The 19,889-nt window shown below is 57.5% G+C and overlaps 1 protein-coding gene across 4 annotated transcripts in view; it reads right to left on the minus strand.

The window, feature by feature from the left end:
- PTPRF (protein tyrosine phosphatase receptor type F) overlaps nt 1-19,889 on the minus strand; it is an 83,689-nt gene that overhangs the window by 43,932 nt on the left and 19,868 nt on the right. For all 4 annotated transcript variants that reach the window (XM_043461614.1, XM_043461615.1, XM_043461613.1 and 1 more), the window contains 3 exons: nt 16,730-16,875; nt 16,401-16,542; nt 4,368-4,556 (listed from right to left, as the gene is read on the minus strand). In XM_043461614.1, coding sequence (XP_043317549.1) covers nt 4,368-4,556; nt 16,401-16,542; nt 16,730-16,875 — 477 coding nt within the window. The remainder of the gene's footprint in view (nt 1-4,367; nt 4,557-16,400; nt 16,543-16,729; nt 16,876-19,889) is intronic.

The raw sequence follows: 19,889 nt of genomic DNA on the forward strand, positions 1-19,889 counted from the left end.
TTCTATTAAGCCCCAAATTAAAGAGATTTGTAAAAGTGTAAAACAGGGCTGCTCTTCTCACTGAATGCTTTTGTTTCACAAAATATAATTATTTTCCATTAAAAAATGTTGTTTATGTTAACACATAATGGGTTTTTAAATTATTTTAAAGTGGATTAATAAATATTTAAAACCTTCTTGGTCTTAACATCTAAAGTGGCAAATACTGATAAATAAAATCCACACTAACAAAAGCTCTTAGAGACCCTCTGATATTTACAGCCAGGGGTCCTGAGACTACAACGTCCACAGGCTGATCTACTCCTACAATCCAGGTCCGACATGGGAGGGGGAGGGGGGAAGGGAGGGGAAGGGGTGGCCACCTAAATGCTCCAGGCCTGGGATCCCTAGCTCTGGCCTCAGTAATTCCCAAACCTAACCTGCTGTGTGACAAGACTCTGGGCCTCTCTGGAAGGTCGTTTCCCCATCAAACTGAAAGAATTTGTCTTTTCCATTTTCCGTGATGAGTGTGGGAGACAGGAGGGTCCCTCAGATCCACACTGCCCCTGAGGAGTGCCAGAGTGTTCGGATAAAAGGGACCATTGCTGCCAGCAGACCCTCCTGGCAGACCAGCTGGTGGTGGGATGAAATGGGGGCTGCCGCCCTCAGGCCCACCAGAGTTCCATCTGTCTGGGCCAGTGGGCCTCTTTCTGCAGCCAGATGCTGGCATCCAGGCTCAGGTGTCTGGGTGAGCAGCGGACAGTGTGGGCAAGTGGTCCTCCACGGTGATGGGGATGGTGGCATGCACACTCAGGCCGTGGGATGAGCGGAGCACAGGAGGTGTCCCACAGTGGTCCTTCCAGGTTGGGCAGAGTATGGGGCCCACAGCAGTGGTTTGGAGCCCCACCTGGCGGTCAGCCCCGTCTTTGCTCCAGTGATGCTGCCCGCTCCTGAATGACTTCCACTCTCCCTGAGTTTGTGCCCATTCCTCTGGGGCCCACACTGGGTCTCAAGTTCAAATCCTTCAAGAGACACAGGCTGTGGCAGCAGGTGACGTCACTTCGGAGAAGAAAGCACCTGTTGAGCAGGGGTTGCGCCTGGGCCGTGCACATGCACTTGTCTCATGCTTTTGCTCCAGGGGGCCACGCCCTGGTGCCATGTGCTGGGGCTCAGTCTGCAGACACCTGAGGAGTTCTGGGTATAGTCGGGGAGGGCCTGAGGTTTGGAGAAGATGAGGCTGTGGCGCTCTGGGGCCCTGGCAGGGCCCAGCCTCTCCTCAGGCCCAGGTTAGTCGGATGTGATAGTAGAAGGCCCTGGATGCCGTCCCAGGGGAGCTCTCCAGCCTCGGATCTCCACGTGACCCTGGGTGGGTGACTCCCTAACTTGGCTGTAAAGCAGGCATGATAATCACAAACTGTCCTACTTCTCACAGTTGCAAGAGAATCAAGTGCAACCAAAGGCAGGAAAGCACTTTGTAAACGGTTGGTGATGCATAAACTGTGAGGTCCCTGTAAAAGCTGAGAGCTTGGGGCTATTCCACTGCATCAGGGAAGCCCCTGTCAGACATGCCTGGCACAGTTCCACACCCTTCTCAACGGTACAGGCCAGGAGCAGCAGCTACTGGGTCAAGGGTCAGGACCAGGGTCAGGCAGTGATGGAAAGAGTCCTGTTATTGAGCAAGTGGGATGACTGAGGCCCCTGAGATGCCATCCCAGGAGCTGGATCCTGGGCCATTACCCTTAGGTCACCGCTTTCACATGGCAGGAAAGGTCAAACAAGAAAGGTTTCCCCAGACCTGAGAAGCAGGTCTGCAAGGACAGGGCCCAAAGGTCATCAGGAAATCGTTTATCCTCAGGGCTCAGAGATATCTGTCCTATAGCTGGGCTTGTGCTGGTCACCCGCCAGACCCTTGCAGGCGGGAGCCAACCCCAGGCCCTCCTTGCAGAACACCCAGGCTAAGTGACCAGAGCTGGAGCCAGATGGTGACAACACATAGCAAGGGGAGTCCTGAAGGAGTGGGCCTCAGGCAGAGAAGGGGGACTTCACGTTCTAGTGAATGTGAGTAGAGAGTGAGGATGTGGCTGGGGGGCTCGCTACAAATCAGGGAGTGACTAGAGCTATGAAGAGCCCCATTCACAGACCCCTCATCACAGGCGTCAGCTATAGCTCTCACCACCACTGCCTCACTTAACCCTCACTGTAACTCCTTTTTAAAGATGAGAAACTGAAGCTCAAAGTTAAGTAACTTGAGTGAGGCCAAGAGGCTAGTGGGTGAAGCCAGGACCCGATGAGAAGAAGCTAGAGACGTGAGCTGGGGAAGAGCGAGAAAGGCTGTGTGTGCCTGTCCAGGAGTGTGCACCTGACCATGGAGGCAGCGGGATGCCACTGGGGTCGTCAGAGCATGTGGGGCACGTGCAGGAAACCCTCCCAGTGCTGCAGGCCCGAGTCAAGGGCAGAGCCTGGAGAGCAGTGTTCAGTGACCTGGGATACTGGAGGAGGAGGGAAGACCAACGTGAAAGCAATCTGGGTGACCAATCAAGAGGGTTAGGGAGTTCCTTATGTGGAGCAGGAGTTGCGGTGTATCCTAAGTTCCAGGTTAGAGGGGCTGCCACTCACAGAGAGAGGGTCAGTGGAAGCAGGACACCATTGTTCGGAATGGAGTTACCCCCCTTCATGGTCAGGGTGACACCCAGAAGGCAGAGGGCTTTTTTAGTCTAGGACTCCGGCAGGATGTTTGGGTTAGAGAGACAGAACAGGGACTCGCAGGCGTGGAGACAGATGGAACCTGAAGCTCCAGGAGTGGGCGAGCCAGCCGGGGGAAGGGCTCTGTCTATGGGGCAAGAGCAGGGCTCACGCGCTCCCTGCCTGGAGGAGTGAGCAGACTGGGCTGCCGAGCAAAGAAGGGGCACTCAGAAAAGAGGGAAGCTGGGGTGACAGGCGAGCGAGTGGGTTGAGAGGGAGGCAGGGTGGCTGCTGAGAGGCCGAGGAGGCCAGTGAGCAGCATTCCGCACGGGAGCCGACTCACGGAGCCGTGAATGGGTGGCACCGGGCCCGGCACACAGCAGGCGCCACATAAATACTTGACGAACGGAACACGCGGGACGGCATGCCTTCCCGGAACTGCTGCCACAGACGTCGCCATGCCGGGTGCAGGCCAGGCCTGCGGGGAGGACCATCTGGCTGCTTGGGGAGCCTGCCTGGGGGCTGCGGGCACACGCAGAGGAGTCGAACCGTGGCGGCCGCTGTGCCACGCTGGGCAGCGGCCGCAAACGCTGGCGGCCTGTTTCCTGCCTTGATTATGGCTGTTTTAATTAACTGCGCTACAGCTGCCTCCATCTTGTTGAGTTTTAATTAAATTAAATGAGCTAACACTTCGTAGGCTGTCTCAGGCGGCCGCAGCTGGGACCAGAATCCTGCCCCTGCTGGGTGGCTCATCCTTTCCTCCTCCCCTGGACACCATGGGGGCGCCCACCCGGCTGGAGCTGATGTGGAGGGACTGGCACCCCAGGGAGTGGCAGGACACCTCGGTAGCTGGCCAGGCCCCGAGAGGGGCAGGGTCATGACCTCCTTTGTGGAGGTGACACCACAGCTGATGGGTATGGTTGGTGCTGGTAATCCGGCCTGAGCCCACCATCCCACAGCTAGCAGGAGGGCTCCTGGACTGAGGTTGACCAGCCCAGCCCGCACTGGCGGCAGACGCAGAGCTGCAGCCAAGCTGATTCCAAGGCTCCCTTCCCACAAAAACGGAATCAATTATCCTGGCAGGAGCCTCGCAGGCAGATCGATCGACAGGGCGACACCTCCCGCCCAGTTTCAAGGCAGCATCCTTGCTCGCAGGGCTCCAAGCTGGCTCGACTGAGACATCCAGAGGAGACAGGTGGCCCTGGTGGCCAAAGGATGGCTGAACATCCCCCTGGCTGCAAGCCTTTGAGGTCCAGCCTTTGGAAGCCTGAAGAATCAGACATCTTTGGCCTTTTTCCCTGCCGTCCAGAGAAGCACAGAGAAACACCATCCAGGCCCCCCTCTCAGGCTGGGCTCCAGGGAAGGCGGAGGATGAATGCCCACAGAGTACCTTCGCAGAGCCCAACACAGGCTGGGAAAGACACTCGTGCCTCCAGGCGCAGAGGTGGACTAAAGTCTGGAGTCGGACAGTCCCGGGAAGGTGAAAGAATCGCCGATGATTCACTACCAAGCTCTCTTCCTGGGCATGTCAGGTGGCCCCTACCGCAGTATCTGGCGCACCCACCAGGTGCCCTCTGATCAGCCCTGGAAGGTCAACCCAGGCCGAGGCCTCCCATAGCTTCCAGGCCCAAGAAGGACATGCTGGGATCCGACCCAGCGCCTTTCCTGAAGTCTGCGCAGCCCCTTGACCCTTGCTCTCTGCTCACCTGAACGCAGTTGCTTGATGCGGCCGTTGCTTGCGGCGGGGTCCACAGGGAGGAAGTCCTTGAACCAAGAGATCTCAGGGTCTGGATTCCCGCCTGCTGCGCACAGCATGGTGGCCGTGCGGGCCTTCTCCACCACCTTCAGCTGAGGCCCCATGTCGATGGAGGGGAACCCAAAGGGCAGCTGACCTTCTGCAGACAGAAAGCAAAGGTGCACGTTAGGGCTGGCACCACCTGCCTGATGGGACTGTCATGATTCCCAGGGCAGCTGCGACCCTTGGCTCCTCTCTTCTCTGCATTCTAAGTACGAAGCCTGCCCTGACGTGAGGAACCAGAGTCTGGAGCCCCTCTGCCCAGCCCTGCCCTTCACAGGGCCAGCGAGCTACCAGGGGGCCCACCCTGTCCTGTCAGAGGGTTTACACGTCTGAGAAGTAGGCCTCAGACTGCAGACATGAGTACTTAGCTCTCCAGGCCCTGGGAAAATGATTTTGAGCCTCTCTTAGCCACAGAAGAAAGTGCTTCGTGGACACTGGGCTGGAGGGGGCCCATGGCCCCCACAGTGGCATCACCAGCCACAACTCAGCCCAAAGGCTCCCTGTGCCATCCAGTCCCCACCCTCTTGTGTGCATGTGTAGTGTCCTTTCTGCTGCCTGCACCCAGCCTTCAGCTCCACCACGGGGCAGAGCCCCATGTCACAGCCTGGGATCTGGCCCTGACTCTGGGTACCCCTTGCCTTACCAATGACCCGTCTCCACCCTGGTCCCCACCCTGAACCTCCTTCCTTACTCAGTCCTGACCCTGGAGGCCATGGTCAGGCCCGGGGACCAGGTCTGAGCATGTAGAGGCTGAAGAGATTTAAAAAAAAAAGCCCTGTGAGGACATCAAAAGTCGATGAGGGAGGCAAAACTCCTTGGCTGCTTTCTCCCAGCTTGCCAGGGGCTGGGGGCTCACAGAGGAGTCACATCCACAGGAGCAACAGGCAGGGACTGCAGTAGCACACCCCTGCTCTCACTGCACATGGACTCCTGCATCAGCCCTGAGGGGCCCGGACGGGGGCAAGGCTGCGCACCCCCCACCTGGGAGCACATGGGGCTGAACACAGACTCTGGACAAGTGCAGACCAAGAAGAGCTCCCGCCTCCATCACTAACTAGCTCTGCGACCTGGGAGTGTTACTAATCCTCTCCCTTTATCCATTTTTATCTATTAACAAGGTTCAAGTGCCCTCCTTATAAAGTCATCGTGAAGACTACATCTAATGATGCACATAAGGTGCTGCAAAGTATCAAAGAATCTGAACCCCAGGACTACTGGCTGACATTATTATAATAGCAAGGGCTGGGCCACCGGGGCAGGCAAGTACCAAGACTTGGGCCTGGGGCCCCCTTCCTGTCCTGGTCTGGTGAGAGGCGCCCCCTGCCAGGAGCAAACCACAGAGTTAGTATGGCAATTTGGCAGAGCCTCTTCACCAGTGTGGACGCCAGGCTGCACACCCAGTGGGGGAATGGGAATCCTGTCCTTTGTCAGTCTCCTGATAGGGGAGTGGGGCCCCGTGGAGGGGGAGGCCAGCACTACACCCATCTCCCTCCCGCAGGCCCAGCTCAAGGGTGTGGGGATTTTGCCAAGGTCAGCTCCCACGCCAGGGAAAAGCCAAATGGCATCCTCAGAAAGGAGGAAGGTAGAGGCTGGCAGGGCTGGTCTCCCCAGAGATCCAGGGGGAGTAACTGGTGGGGCGGCAGGAGAGGAAGTTGGAGGAGCCCCAGCAGGCAAGAGCAAGACATTTCTCTCTCTGCTGCCACACCCCAGGGGGGGCTCTGCCAAGGCTCCAGCTGCCTGGGGCATCCCTAAGGGACTGTGACGCTGTCAGGAGAAGGGGTGGGGTCTTGGGCTGGGAACCAGTAGGAGTCACCTCCCCAGCTTCTCTAGGTAGCTGGCAGAACACCTCCCCACCTGCAGCCCTACATACTCCAGATATGAACCCAGCGTCTGTTTGGCTGTAAATATGATCCCATAGTGTCCAGACTTTTAGCTCTGATTTTTAAAAGGAAAACGTTAGCTGTGGCAAGAAAAGGGAGGATAGAAATGAAAGCAGGACTTGGGATATGCCAAGCAGGGAAACAGCTTCCCTTGGTCCTGCCGCCACTAGCTTTTCCAAGAAGGCCCAGGCGGGGCTCCATCGACTTCCACCCTCCCTGGACTCCCCAACAGCCGGGGGACACTCAGGGCTGCTGGAGCCATCCCAGCCCACTGGGGCACCAGTCTAGTTCTTCCCAGGCCTCAATTCTACCTGGCTCAGCCCTCCTGAGCAGTGGAGAGGGAAGCAGGGGCAGGGCCTGCCAGAGTTAGGGCCCAGGGGTCAGCTGGCCTCCATCTCTACCCACAAGGTACTGATCAAGGAGAAGGGAAGAAGAACGTACATCTGCAGCCCTGTGTCCTGGGAATGTACTCTGAATTCCTAACACGGGAAAAGTCTTTGGGATCATGCCAACTTAAGGACAATTAATTTTCCTCCCTCAATTACTGTGCCCTCAATGGCTCCGTCCTTGGCTCAGATCATCCCTCAGGCATAGCCGCCAGAGCCTAAAACCGGCATGTGTGAAGAGTCCATAAAACAGCGGGACCCAAAAGCCAGTCCCTTGTGCCAACTAGGCTTCCAGGCGCAAGCTGGAAGGCTGCAGTTCTGCACCTTGGTGGGGGGAGCGTGTCTCACAGGAGGACTCCAGCCCTTCAGGAATGACCTGCTGTTGGCTCTTCCTTCCACACTCACTTGGTGCAGCCCCCCCCCCACCCCCAGGAACATTCAAATATAGCCAAGGACAGCAGCCGCTTACTGACGCCTGTGCCTGTCTGGCCAAGCTGAGTACTGAGCAGGCTGGTGTAAACTGACCCACCGTCAGACTGTCACGTTTATCCTCTTCACATAACCCCTGTACCCTGAACCGCAGGAGCTTGGGGTCACTGCACCCTGAACAACTCAGGCTAGGACCAGGGCAAATTCCTCAAGCTGGCGTTGCATGATCACTCCAAACCCATCAACAACGGGGAACACAGAGGCCCAGGTAGGGATAAAGGTCAGGTTTATGGAGCACTTCCTAGTTCCAGGTAATGCGTTAAAATGCCTTGCAAACTGATCTAATCTTTACTGAAACTATGTAAAGTGTATGAGCAAATGGAGGCGCAGAGAGATCCAGGAACCCGCCCAAGGTCACAGAGTTAAGTCGAGGTGGGGCTGGGATGAGACCAGGTGGTGTGACCGACCCCACATCGGGCAGGGTGTGGGCACTGAGATAGGGACGACCCTGGGGGAGTCCCGCTCCCATATCACGCCCTCTGCCGGCTGGGCTTCTGGCTGGGCGCTCCACCGCAGATCCCTGCACACGCCGCGGCTTTTTATTTCCGCAAAACGAACACGACTGCCCCACACATGGCCACCCGCCGGCAAGCACTCACATTCCAACACCAGCACGTACTGGTCACGCCGAGTCCGCTCAAAACCCATCCTGAGGGCGGCGGGCCTGCGCAGCGCCGCGGGAGGAAGGGTCCCTCCCCACTCCAGACCGCCTGGTAACTATGGCAACGGCGGAGAGCCGGCGCCGCGGCGGAAAGGCGGCGCTTGTGAGTCCAGGCGGGGCGCGCATCCGCGGTCCGAGCCGCTGCGGCCCCTCCTGTCCCCTCCTGGGTTGGGTCACAGCACCCCTTCTCAAGACCCTATTCCCCAACTCCAGGGAGCCCAGCTTCCTTCCCGCTCAATCGACGCCCCCTGAGTGCGCACAGAGCGGGGAGGTCCCCACACCTGCCCCCTGACCAGGTTTTTGCAGTGCGTCCCTCTGGGCAAAGGTCGGTCCATCCTCTGATAAAAGGCTCCCCGCGAAGGAAAGAAAAACCCGTGGGGACTTTAGTGGACCTCAGAGGTACTGGGGAGCCTCTACGGCTCTCTGTGGATTCTGCCTGCATGCACAGTTAGGGTGCACACATTCCCAGGGTGTGCCCACACAGATCTGTGTACCTGGGTTGGGGACACACGTGTGCGTACGCTGGTCTTTAGATACTGCAGTGGGAACCCTGACTTCTTCTTCTCTGCCATCCTCACTGGGCAGAGGAAGGTGACAGGGTGTGGGGGCTGAGGGGTGGGTGTTGGGAGCCGATGGCTCAGAGAGGGACAAAAGCTTGGCTGAGGTCCCCACAGTAGCAATGCAGTTGGGCCAGTGCTATCTTGGTGGCTTCCTGAAGGAGGGAAGGGCAGGAGTAGGAAACACTTGGGCATGAGTGGCAGGGGAGAGCTTTTGGGGGAAGGGAGGGAGGGGCTGCCCGAGTAAGGGCTGGGGGAGGGTGGGGAGACAGTGGGAAGGTGAGGCTGGCTGGAGCTAAGGCCTGATGGATGAGGCTAGGGTGGGGGTGGACAGGGGATCAGCCTAGGCTAGCGGCAATGACTGGGGGAGGGAGGCTGCTGCTGCCCCCTACCAAACACACACAGGTCTCTTTGTCCAGCTCAGCCCAGGATGCCTGAGGCGGAGTCTGGGCCAGAGGGAGGGGGCTGCACCAGGGAGGTGGACAGATGGAGACGCCTCGCGGGGTCCCGGAGCGGGCGGCACCGTCTGTCAGCAGGAACTCCTCACTCGTGTTTACCCAGCTTCCTGGCGTCTCTGTGCGCACACAGGCACGCGCGCACACACACACACACACACACACACTTACACCAGCTGCCTGGGGTGGCACCGTCTGTAGGCCTGACCCCCTTCCCGGTGTGCCTGAGTGGTCGGCCTGGCCTCACCTCGTCGCTGAACGCAGACACCTAGATCTGTGCACAGCCAGGGCCCCACAGAGAGATACATGGAGAAAGAGACAGGTGCAAAAATAGAAACCTCCATGTGCGTGCGGAGGGGCACCTGCAGTGACAAGCACCTGTGGAAACAGACGCACGCTAGCAGAGCCAGTGGGAGTGCACGCAGAGACGCGGAAACACACATGTGCAGACATGCAGAGCAACACGGATGCTGACGTGGCGAGTCCCCTGGAGACACCTGTGGGGCCGGAGCCGGGAACCACAGACGTGTGGAGACGCACGAGGGGACCTGGTGGGTAGCAAGGCTGCTGGTTCCCCCAGCCCGCCGGCACTCTTAAGGGAGCCAAGGCCGCCTCAGGCCTTGTCCCTGAGGCAGCCCCATCCTTGACAAGGTCAGGGTCAGGACACCCCTGAGCAAGCGGGAAGGGACCCTCGGACCTGTGGGCCCCCACCCTTTCTAGAGCCCCACCCCTCCCCCAGGCAGCCAGGCAGCCAGGGAGGCCTGGGGAGCCTTGGGCTCCCTTCGCAGCTTTCAGTCTTCATTTTCAGCTTTTTCTAAGAGAAAACTCCCACCTCTTCCAGCACTCAGATTTCATCAAACTTGGCATCTTAAAAGCCTGTTTTGTTTTTGAATCTGAGCTGTTTGGGGCCTGTCTCCGAGAACAGCCAAGCAGGCGCGAGGCCTCCCCCTCCCAATCCCCTCCTCCCCAGGACTTCCCTGGCGCCTCCCAGGGCTCTACTCAACCTGGCTGGTGAGGCCTCCCAGCCGCACACCACCAGGGGACCCCGGGGGCTGGCCCCAGGTCTGCACCCTCCACATTCCAGCTTCTGGGGTCTGACACACGCTGAACCCTCCTCCCGGGGTCCCCACCTCAGTCCTACTCCAGGACCCTTCTCTGGGTCCCTTTACCCCCTCTAGGTTCTGGCCCGGGCCCTCCAGACAACTGAGAACCTCCCTCTTGCTCTTCAGGTGCCTGCAACCTAGCTGCTACCCCCATGGCTTGACGCCAGCGTGCTCACCAAGGTCAACCATGACTCCATGGAGCTAAGTCCAGAGGCCATGTCTCAGCGGTCATCTTGCTCGACCTCTCGACAGCACCCCTCCCTGCTCCTTCAGATTCTTTCCTCTTGACTTCCAGGGACTCATCCCTATAGGAAGACCTAGCGTCTGGGGCTCCATCCGGGCCCGCTACCTGTCTTCTGGCTCCCTAAGACTTGCCATTTCTCTCCCCTCTCTCTCCAGCTGTTCCTTGGAGTGCCAGGCAAAATCTGAACAAGGCCTCCTTGACACCCCTCCCCAGGATGCCTCCACACACCTGCTACAACAGATTTCTAAGTGGACTCATCAACTCGCCCCTCAAACGGGTCCTCCCCTCAGACCTGAACCTTAGGAAACAGCACTGCCATCTACCTGGCCCGGAGCCAGCAACCCCGAGTCCCCCGCCTCCCCAGTCCCACAGGTGGCCAGGCAAGCTTTCTAAACTGCATGGAACCCAGTCTCCCTTCCTCCTCTACCCAACTGCCTGGGTTTGGGCCACTGCCACCTCTTGCCTGGGCCGCTGCCCTGACCTCTCACTGGTCTTCCGGTACCCGCCTCTGCACCCTCAGGGACCTTTCTGAAGCACGCCTTTTATCAGGCATTCCCCTGATTAAAATCCTCTCTCCCCTGGCAACCAGAGGCAGGGGACACCTCATCAGGGGTGGAGTATGTGCACACACAGGGGCATTTAAAACCTCCAAGCTGACTAGCTGTTCCCAGAGCTGCTGGTTCCGCCGCGGTCCTGAGGCTGGGACAAAGGGTATAGGCAAGGGGGCCACGCACACAGCGGGGCCCTGTAAGTACCTGCGACTGCAGGGGTGGGAGGGGCAGGCTGGGCACAGGGAAGGCCTCCAGTGTCTGTGGCTAAGAAGAGGCAGGCCTACTGCCCACCCCACAGGAGGAACCATTCAGAAGGGGGTCCACTTGGGCCCCCTGAAGATAGATCAGAACTAGAAAAACAGTGGGGGAACCCAGGTACCAAGAAATCTAGAGTCTTCTCTAGGTCTCTTCCCTAGATCTTCAAGACTTTCCTGGCAATGCCCACCTACTGACACCTCTCCCACCCCCTACGTCTGGGGCTCCGATCTCTCCAGGGAGTGGCTGCAGAGCCTCGTATCTGTGTGGTCCTGAATGTGACTACAGTCACAGCGGAGCTGGAGGGACAGGTCACAGATCCCACGGTCACGGGGCCAGAAGCACTTAGGTCACACCTCAGCGGCGAGGGAAGGGCAGAAGCTGGCCTGGGTTCTAGGTGCTAGGTTCAAGGGGCCCTTTCTATGTCTTCTGTGGATGTAAATCAGGGAGATGACGGGCCCAGCTTCCTCAAAACAAGCCAGTTACCTGGTCTCGTATGCAGGCAACAGGAAAGGGGCACGGTCGTCCTCTGCCTGTGACAGCTCTTTCCCCAAACACCCACCCCCTAGTCAGGCCTGGGCCAGGGACAGGGAGGAGGGTGGGGCAGGGAGAGCTGACCCCCTGGGGAAACGTCCACCCACCCTGAAAACACGAGCTTCTCTACTGGCCGTGCTCCAGGTGCAGCCAGCCCAGGATGGCAGGACAGGGTCCATGCTGTCATCCGTCCTCATGTTCAAAGGGGCTTGGCACGGGGCTCAAGAGGGGCTCATCATCCCACAGTCCCCAAACCAGGGTCAAAACCACTACTGAGCCTGGGGGTCCAGGCCCAGCACTGACTGCCCGCCTCCCACCGCCAGTCACTACCCCACAGGCCTGACAGCAGGCCTCCCCCAGAGCCTATGCCCCACGAAGCGGGCAAGACCAGGTGTGCCACGTGGGCACCTGGATTCCTGGGCCTCTGTGGCCCAAGTGGTGTGGTCCTGGGCAGTCAGCAGACACCAAGGCCAGGTGGGAACAGGTGAAAGGAGCCGGGGCTCAGTGCCGGGAGGAGACGAGGAGGAGAGAGTCCCAAGGTCTGGGTAGGATCCCTCTCTGGTGCCCCCTCCCCTTGGCCTGCTGAAGGATAGTTTCTCAGGCACTGAGAATAGCTCAGGCTGACCACTGTGCCCCAGGTCCATCTCTGTCTAGTTGCCCTGGCCCACCACCAGCCTTGAGCAGGGACCCTGTGGGGTCCTGGAGGCAATGCGTCCCACATCTCTGGCCTCCTGCAGCACCAGACTCCCTGCACACACTCAGCCCAGGCTGCTTGCTGCATACCCCTCCCCCGCTGTACACAACAGCCCGTAAGGTGCACACCACCTGCTGTTCAGCCCGCACCCCGTATAAACACTGTCTGATGCACACATGGCATGACACACACCACACCGCCTGATGTGTGTACGCACAAGCACACGCGTGCACACACACAGTCGGATGCAAAGCCCCTGTTTTCTATACAACCCGTAAGGCACACACAGCCCATGAGTGCAACACCACATCACACACCTCACACACACTGCCTTCCAGACAGCACACAGGGCACTCACGCCACACACCACAGGGCACACACGCCACAACACGGGTGCGTGTTGTCTGCGGTATCCATGACCACAGCAAATGCTGCCTCTTGCACTCTGAGTCCGCAGAGCCAAGCCCTCCAAGGCAAGTCAGAAATGGTTCATCTCTGCTCCTTGGCCTTCTTCCTCCTCCCTCCCCCTCTCTCCCTTCCCCTTCTCCTAGGCCCTTCCAGAACCTGCCCAAGTCATCAGGGCCCAGGCCACACCTCGGCTGTCTGGCATCCTCCAGGCTTTCCTGACCACCTCCCGGCTGGAACCCACTGGCCCAGGCAGATCCCGAACCTCCAGACTGAGCTCCAAGACCCTCCTGGCTCCCCCACCTCCTGGAGGGAAAGGCTGGGAAGCAAGGCCTGCCTCCCCTCCCCCTTGGCTCCCCCTCCCTCGCGAGGGAAAATGTCAGATTCCCTGTCTCAGTGGCGGCGGCAGGCGGGTTGGAGGGGGAGTGATTCAGCCTCAAGAGTGCAGAGTGAGAAGAGCTTTTCCTGCCATTACCCGGCGAGGGAGAGGCTGGCTCGCTAATGGCTTCAATTACCACTCAGACAGGAACGCTGGGCAGCTCGCCCCCAGCCAGCTTATGCCGGGCACCCCCACCCTGTACCCAGCCCGGGCCGAGGGGGTGGGGAGGCAGCTGGCTGGGCATCGCAGGGCAGTCGGGACTCCCTGGGAGTGGCAGTCTTGCCCAGGGAGCTGGGTGCAAAGGCCACGGAGTGGGAGTGGTGTGGGGTGCTTCGAATGTGAAAGGAGCTGGGCCTGGCACAGAGCAAGGCAGGGCAGGGAGCCTGGCGTGGACACGCAGGCCTGGGATGCAGCAACCTCTCAGCTGAGCCGAGTCACCCCAGGGAGCCCAGGGCCACTCCCCTGAAGTGCCCGGTGTGCTGAGCTACACGCAGTGCATGGTGCGCGGCACGTAAGGAGCTCCACCTTGAGTCCCAGTCCCCGAACCAGCTTCCCCCTCTCCCCAGCCCGCCTCCCAGGAATGGCCCTGGCTCTCTTCTGACCCAGGCCCACAGCTGTAGTCAAACCATCCTTTCACCCTACTCCTACACACACCCAGCCTCTCTGGCCAGCAGGGGAGGCCTGGCATGGTGAGGGGGAGCTGCTTTCCTCAGGCCCCGCCCCCTGGCACCTTTGCGACCTCCTACTCCACTCCTTTCTGCCAAGCCCAGAGCTGGTCAAGGTTACGCAGACCAACCTGGCAAGTCAGCATTTCACCTTCCGGGTGCTGTGTTTCGGGAGCAGGAGGGGGGCTCAGTCAGGCCCACAGCTCCATCCCAACCGGGCCAGAACAGGCCTGGGGCCCCCACGCGGCTCCCCAATCTCACCAGACACCTCTCACACCCAGAAGCAGGAACACACCCCAGACCCCTGCTAGAGAAACCCTCCTCCAAGAAGGCCCCTCTAGGACTGGCGTGTAGGGACTTTTCCTCCAACACTAAAAAGGAGCCTCTCTTTCCTTTAGTGCGAGGGACTGAGAGATGCCCCCTAGGGTGGGAGCCACAGTCTGGCCCTTCGGCCACCTCCCAAATGCCAGGGCAGGGCAGATGGCTCCTGCTGGGGCAGCGAGCAACAGGAGGGAGGGCAGTGCTGAAATCCCTGTCCTGAGGTCATGAGTGGGGAAACTGAGGTCGGGGTGGCAGGGAGGACCTTGCGAGCACCCAACCGTCAGGGATCCTGGTTCAGGGCGATTCCTCTGGGCCCCCGCCCCTCAGGGGAGTGGACGGTGGGGGCTGCATCACCGAGACCAGGTGCAGGCAGCTCACACGTGTGGACCTTAGGGTGTGCGGCTTTCAGCCCCACAGCAGCGCCCATTCATGCTGGAATTCAGCAAAGTGCTTAACTACATCCTATTTAATCCTCCCAACCAGCCTGGGTGGCAGGCATCACGTCCCGATTTACAGATGGAGCAAAATGAGGCTCAGAGGCATGGTTACTCACCCGAGGTCACAAGGTAAGAGAATAAGTGGCCCAGAGCCCCTGACCCTAACCGCTGCCCCTCTAAGCTGGAGGGCCCTGCCCTGCCACGCAGGAGACACACAGGCACAAAGGAGTCACTGAATGGATGTGAACGTGAACATACAAAGCCACAGTGTAAAAACGGCCAACGCAAAAAGACGTTCAACTGTTCTTGTAATCAAAGAAATGCAAATTAAATTGAGATGCCATTTCTTGCCTATTAACTTGGCAAAGATTTTTTTAATGATAATTCCCACTGCTGGTGAGGATGTGAAGAAAAGAGGCCCTCTCATGCCCTGTTTGGTGGGTGTGTAAACTGACAGTCTTCTGGAAATATTGAAAAGGCTAAACATCACTTGTGACCCTTTGACCAAGCAATTCCACTTCTGTGCATCTAGGAAATAATCAGGAAAGTGAACACATCTGTAAGAAAGCGCACAGTCCCTTACTTATACAAGCAAAAAACTGGACACATATGTGCCCAACAATAAGGGAATGGCTAAAGAAATTAGGGTACTTGCATGTGACACTTACCCACAGCCATTAAAAATAATGATGCAGAAAAATACTTAATGGTGAGGAAGATGTTCAAGATATGTTTTTTTAAAAAGCAGTCTACAAATCATTGGGCAGAATGTAATCTTGTTTTTGTTACATATATAATGCATGCACAAAAATGGACTATAAGCAAATAACCAAATGTTAATAGTAGTGGTAAGATAAACAGGTGATTTTTAATTTTTCTTATGTGCTATTTTATACTTACCAAAATTTCAACAGTGAACAGGTATTGGTATTGCAATTTTTTTTTTAAAGCAACAGTCCAAACCACATTTTGAAAATGCGTGCAGACATAGTCAGAGGGCTGCCTTCATCGTAGCAGGTGGGAGTGGGTGGCGATCACGTCACTCCCTGCCTGTGGCTTCCTATGTCCCCAGGAAAGTGTTTCTCAGCCTGGTGGGTCCTGTGTGATCTGCCCTCCAACCTCTCCAGGCTCATGTTGAACTACCTACTCTTCCCCACTTTACTTTGTGTCTTCTAGCCACCCTCCACCCCAAAGCCAAATGGAACCACTCAAGAGTTCCCTGAAAGCTCCACTGTCTCCTGCCTCTGGGCCTTGGTGTGAGCTGATGCTATTTCCCCACCAAGGCTCCCACCCCAACTCCCACTTGTCTTCAGGACTCAGACAACAACTCCCTCCTCCCCTGAACCCCTGTGCGCCCCCCCACCTCCTGCAGTCCCCTGGGCCTCTCCCGCAGAACGAAGAACCTACTGGAGACTGAAGTGGCAAGGGCAGGACCAGGTCAGATACTCTCAGGACACCAGGCGTCATCAGGGTGTGTTTGTGAATGAATGGAGAAGCCACCAAGTGAGAGAGGTCATTAAAGTCCACATACAGGGCCCCTAGCCGCCAGCCTAGGGCCCTTGCTCATAACAGCGACTGGGAACACACTTCTCTGAAGCCTCTCGCCAGGTTCCACATGAAAATCACATCCACTACCACAAATCATGTACCCCAAGTAACACGTAGTTACCACCTCACACCTCAGGTCAGGCCCCAGATCCCAGCCAAGCAACACCCCGGCTCAGCACAACACAAAGACACCACACACGTGTGAAAAATCCAGCGATCATTGCTGTCCACCACTGACCTTCTCCGACCCCAGGGCGGCCAGTTCTCCTTTCTACCAAATACACCACAGCCCACGGTGGGGCTGGGGCTGGCTGGCTGGCTCATCCCCCACATAAGTCTCCCCACCCTCCGATGCCACATCCCTTTCCAGCAGGTACCTTCGAGCACTGAGAGCTTGGCACTAGTGTTGATCTCTCCCAGACTGTTGGTGGCCGTGCACTCATAGATGGCTTCGTCTCGCTGCACACGCAGTGGTTGGATCCGCAGCACAGATCCTGCCCCGTCATCAAACTCAATGACCTGCCGGAGGACAGACACATGGTCACAGCCTGCTCGGGGGACAGACACCGGGGCCTGCTCAGGCTCAGCCTTTCTCTTGCCGAGAAAAGGCCCCCAGGGAGGGAGATCAAGACAAGGTGATATAGGACCAGACCCCAAAATAGGCAGAACCGGAGCCCTGCCTGCCCCTGCCCACCCGAAGCTGTACCTCGAAGCGCTGGGAGCTGACTTTCTTCCCCTTCTTCATCCATGTGATACGCGGCTTGGGTTCCCCCGTGGCTTGGCACACGAAGGAGGCCACCCCTCCTGACAATCCAGTCTGGTCCTCAGGGACCTTCACGAAGACAGGTTTGCCTGGAGAGATAGGAACGTCAAGTCACCACGGGATGGTCACTGCAGAAATGGCCTATGTTACAGGGGGCAGGCATGGGGGTGGGGAAGGTCTATAAAGGAAATAATGGTAGTGATGCCTAGCCCTTATGCAGTGCTTCTTATGTGTTAGGTGCTCTTCAAAGAACTGTGAGCACATGAGGTGGTTTTATTTTTGCTTATAGAGAAGTCAAGGTACACAGAGGTAATGGGATTTGCCCAACATGACAGCCGCTTAGTGGCAGAGCCAAGATGTGAACCCAGGCCACTGAGTCTGGAGTACTGAGTCTGTACTTGAACTGCTACACTCTTCTGTCTCCCATCCCCTCAACAATTCCAAGCTCTAGGACAAAGGCATGCTGAGAGCTGCTGGGAACGGCCCAGCCTCTCTCGCAGACATGACTGCTCTCCACCCAGGTGATGGTACCACCACCCACCCCAAGGCTAAAGCCAGAGACCACGACTCCTCCTCTCCCCGGACCCCACGCACCATCAGTCCCGGAGGCCTAGACCTCCCACCTCCTAATCCAGAGACGTCCTATCTCTGGATGCCTTCCCAGGTGAATGCTTTCCTGTAAATCTACCCTCCCCACCCAGCTCCCACTGACTGGGTGATTGTCTTCTGACGGCCTGGACGTCTCCCCAGAGTTCCACCGAGAAGCAGCAGGAGGGGGAGAAGGGAGTGGGCTTGGACACTGTACAGTCACGCTCACCCACGCCACTCTGATATACAACAGGGTCAACCTGGAATCCCACCACCCACGGTCACAAGATCCCGGAAACCCGGCCTTCATTAAGATGTAGCAACGCCTCGTTAATCCCGACAGCGGATCCATTTCCTATTAATCAGGCCAATGAACAGCTCCAGGAAGGCTGATACCGTGAGAAGTGACCTTTCAGACCACCTGCTCGGTGCTGATGAGGCCAGGCCTGGCCTGGTCTCTGGCACAAAAACATGTTTGTGCAATGATGATAATCCCACTCTGTGCCCGGTACTTTATCTCATTTAGTCCTCAACTGCTTGTTGTCCCCAGTTTAGAGGCACAGAGAGGTCAAGTCACGAGCCCAAGGTCACACAGCCAATGAGCGGCACATCTGAGATTTGAATTCAAGCCTGTTTGACTCCAAAACACCTGGCAGAAACAGTTCACCTTGGTGTAGTTGGAGGCTTTGTCACGAGCAGAGTCAGGCGGGTGGTGGGGGCCAAAGCCAGACCAAAGAAGGTTGAGGAGTAAGTTGGGGGTGAAGAAGTGGAGGGCAGAGTACAGTGACTGTTTAAAGGAGACTGGCTGTGATGGGGAAGAGAAAGAAAAGGTGGCATTTGGAGGGGATGAAAATTGGGAGGGAGGTTTTTACATTCTTCTTTTTTTCTAAGATGTGACAGTACTTTTTAAAAACAATTTTATTTATTGACTGTGCTGGGTGTTCACTGCTGCACAGGCTTTTCCCGAGTTGCAGAGAGCGGGGCCTACTCTCCAGTCGTGGTGCATGGGCTTCTCACTGCCGTGGCTTCTTTTGTTGCAGATCACAGGCTCTAGGGCGAGCGGACTTCAGGCTCTCGGGCTCTAGAGCACAGGCTCAGTAGTAGTGGCACATTGGCTCATTTGCTCTGCGGCATGTGGGATCTTTCCGGATCAGAGATTGAACCTGGGTCTCCATGGGCAGGCGAATTCTTTACCACTGAGCCACCAGGGAAGCCCGAAAGATGGTCTTTAAATGCTGATGGGAAGGAGGCAGCAGAGAGAGAAGGTGCTGATCCAGTGCAGAGAAGAGGGACAACAGATGGAGCAGTGTCTCCGAGGAGGGAAGGGTCTGGGGACCAACCACTAGGCTCAGGAGCGACAGTTGCAGTGCAGAGCTGGGAGGGCTCAGCCTTGCAGGGAGCAGGGAGGGGTCCATCGTACCCAGTACCCCAGGGTCCAGCGGGCTCTGCAGGTTTTGTGTAATTATTAAAAAAGGCCAGTAACTATCTCTGAGCCTCATCTGCTAAACGGTGCTAGAGGCAGGGGTCTGTGCAGACAAACTGTGATGACATCTGTAGGCTGCTCCCACAGCTGGACACGTGGTGGACTTCGCCTGTGGGCAGCTATCACGCTCTTTAGCACCAGCAGTATTATCATCCCCATTTTAGAGATGGGGAAATGGAGGCTCAGAAGGTCAAACAACAGATAAATCAACACTGATCTGGTGTAAAGCCACAGTTTGAGCCAGCATTCCAAACCCTAATCATAGCTCAGGGCTTCCCTGGAGGAGGGAAACTTGGGGACCTACCTGACTTGCACTTAGGAGTACCCAGAGGGGGCGAGGGCAGCCCTGCTGGGGTAACACGCAAACCTGCTCGGGGCCAGGGGGGCACGGGGACAGCGCAAAGGTTCAGAGAACCTCAGGTTGCCTCACTTGCCCCGACTGCCCTCTAAAGCAGGCTCCGGACACTCCCGGTCTGCACAGCCTGTCTTTGTATCCTGGTCCTTTCAGTCAGGTCTTCTCAGATAGGGCCCCTCCTCCCACACTCAGGGGTGGGGAAGGGTCTCCTGCCCACCCCTCCCCCTCACCTCCAGACTGCAGCTCCCCTCTCCTTCTGCTCTGCCACCACCTTAGTCCAGACAACACCCTCCCTCGACTGGACACTGCGCCAACCGAACCAGCTGTGTCCCTGCCTCCAGTCTTGTCCTCTTCAGCAGCCGGAGCAAAGTGGCAGCCTCTTCCCTGATCAAAACCCTCTAGAAGCCTCCCACGGCTTCTGAAACAAGACCTAAACTCCTGTCGTGGTGGACACAGCCCTGCCAGGTCAGACCCCAGCCCTTTACACCCCCCAGAGCCCTGGCTTCCCATCCTCTGGATGAGCAATGCTCATCCTGCACCTCAGGGCCTTTGCATAAGCTGTTCCTCCTACCTCCTAGACCACCTCTTTACCCACTGTCTCCTATCCACCTTTCTGATCTCAGTTTAAACATCATTTCCTCAGAAAACCTTCCTTGCCTCCCTGCTGTCGCCTCCAC

This window comes from Cervus canadensis, chromosome 2 (assembly GCF_019320065.1).
Source record: "Cervus canadensis isolate Bull #8, Minnesota chromosome 2, ASM1932006v1, whole genome shotgun sequence".
In the NCBI taxonomy this organism is placed as follows: domain Eukaryota; kingdom Metazoa; phylum Chordata; class Mammalia; order Artiodactyla; family Cervidae; genus Cervus; species Cervus canadensis.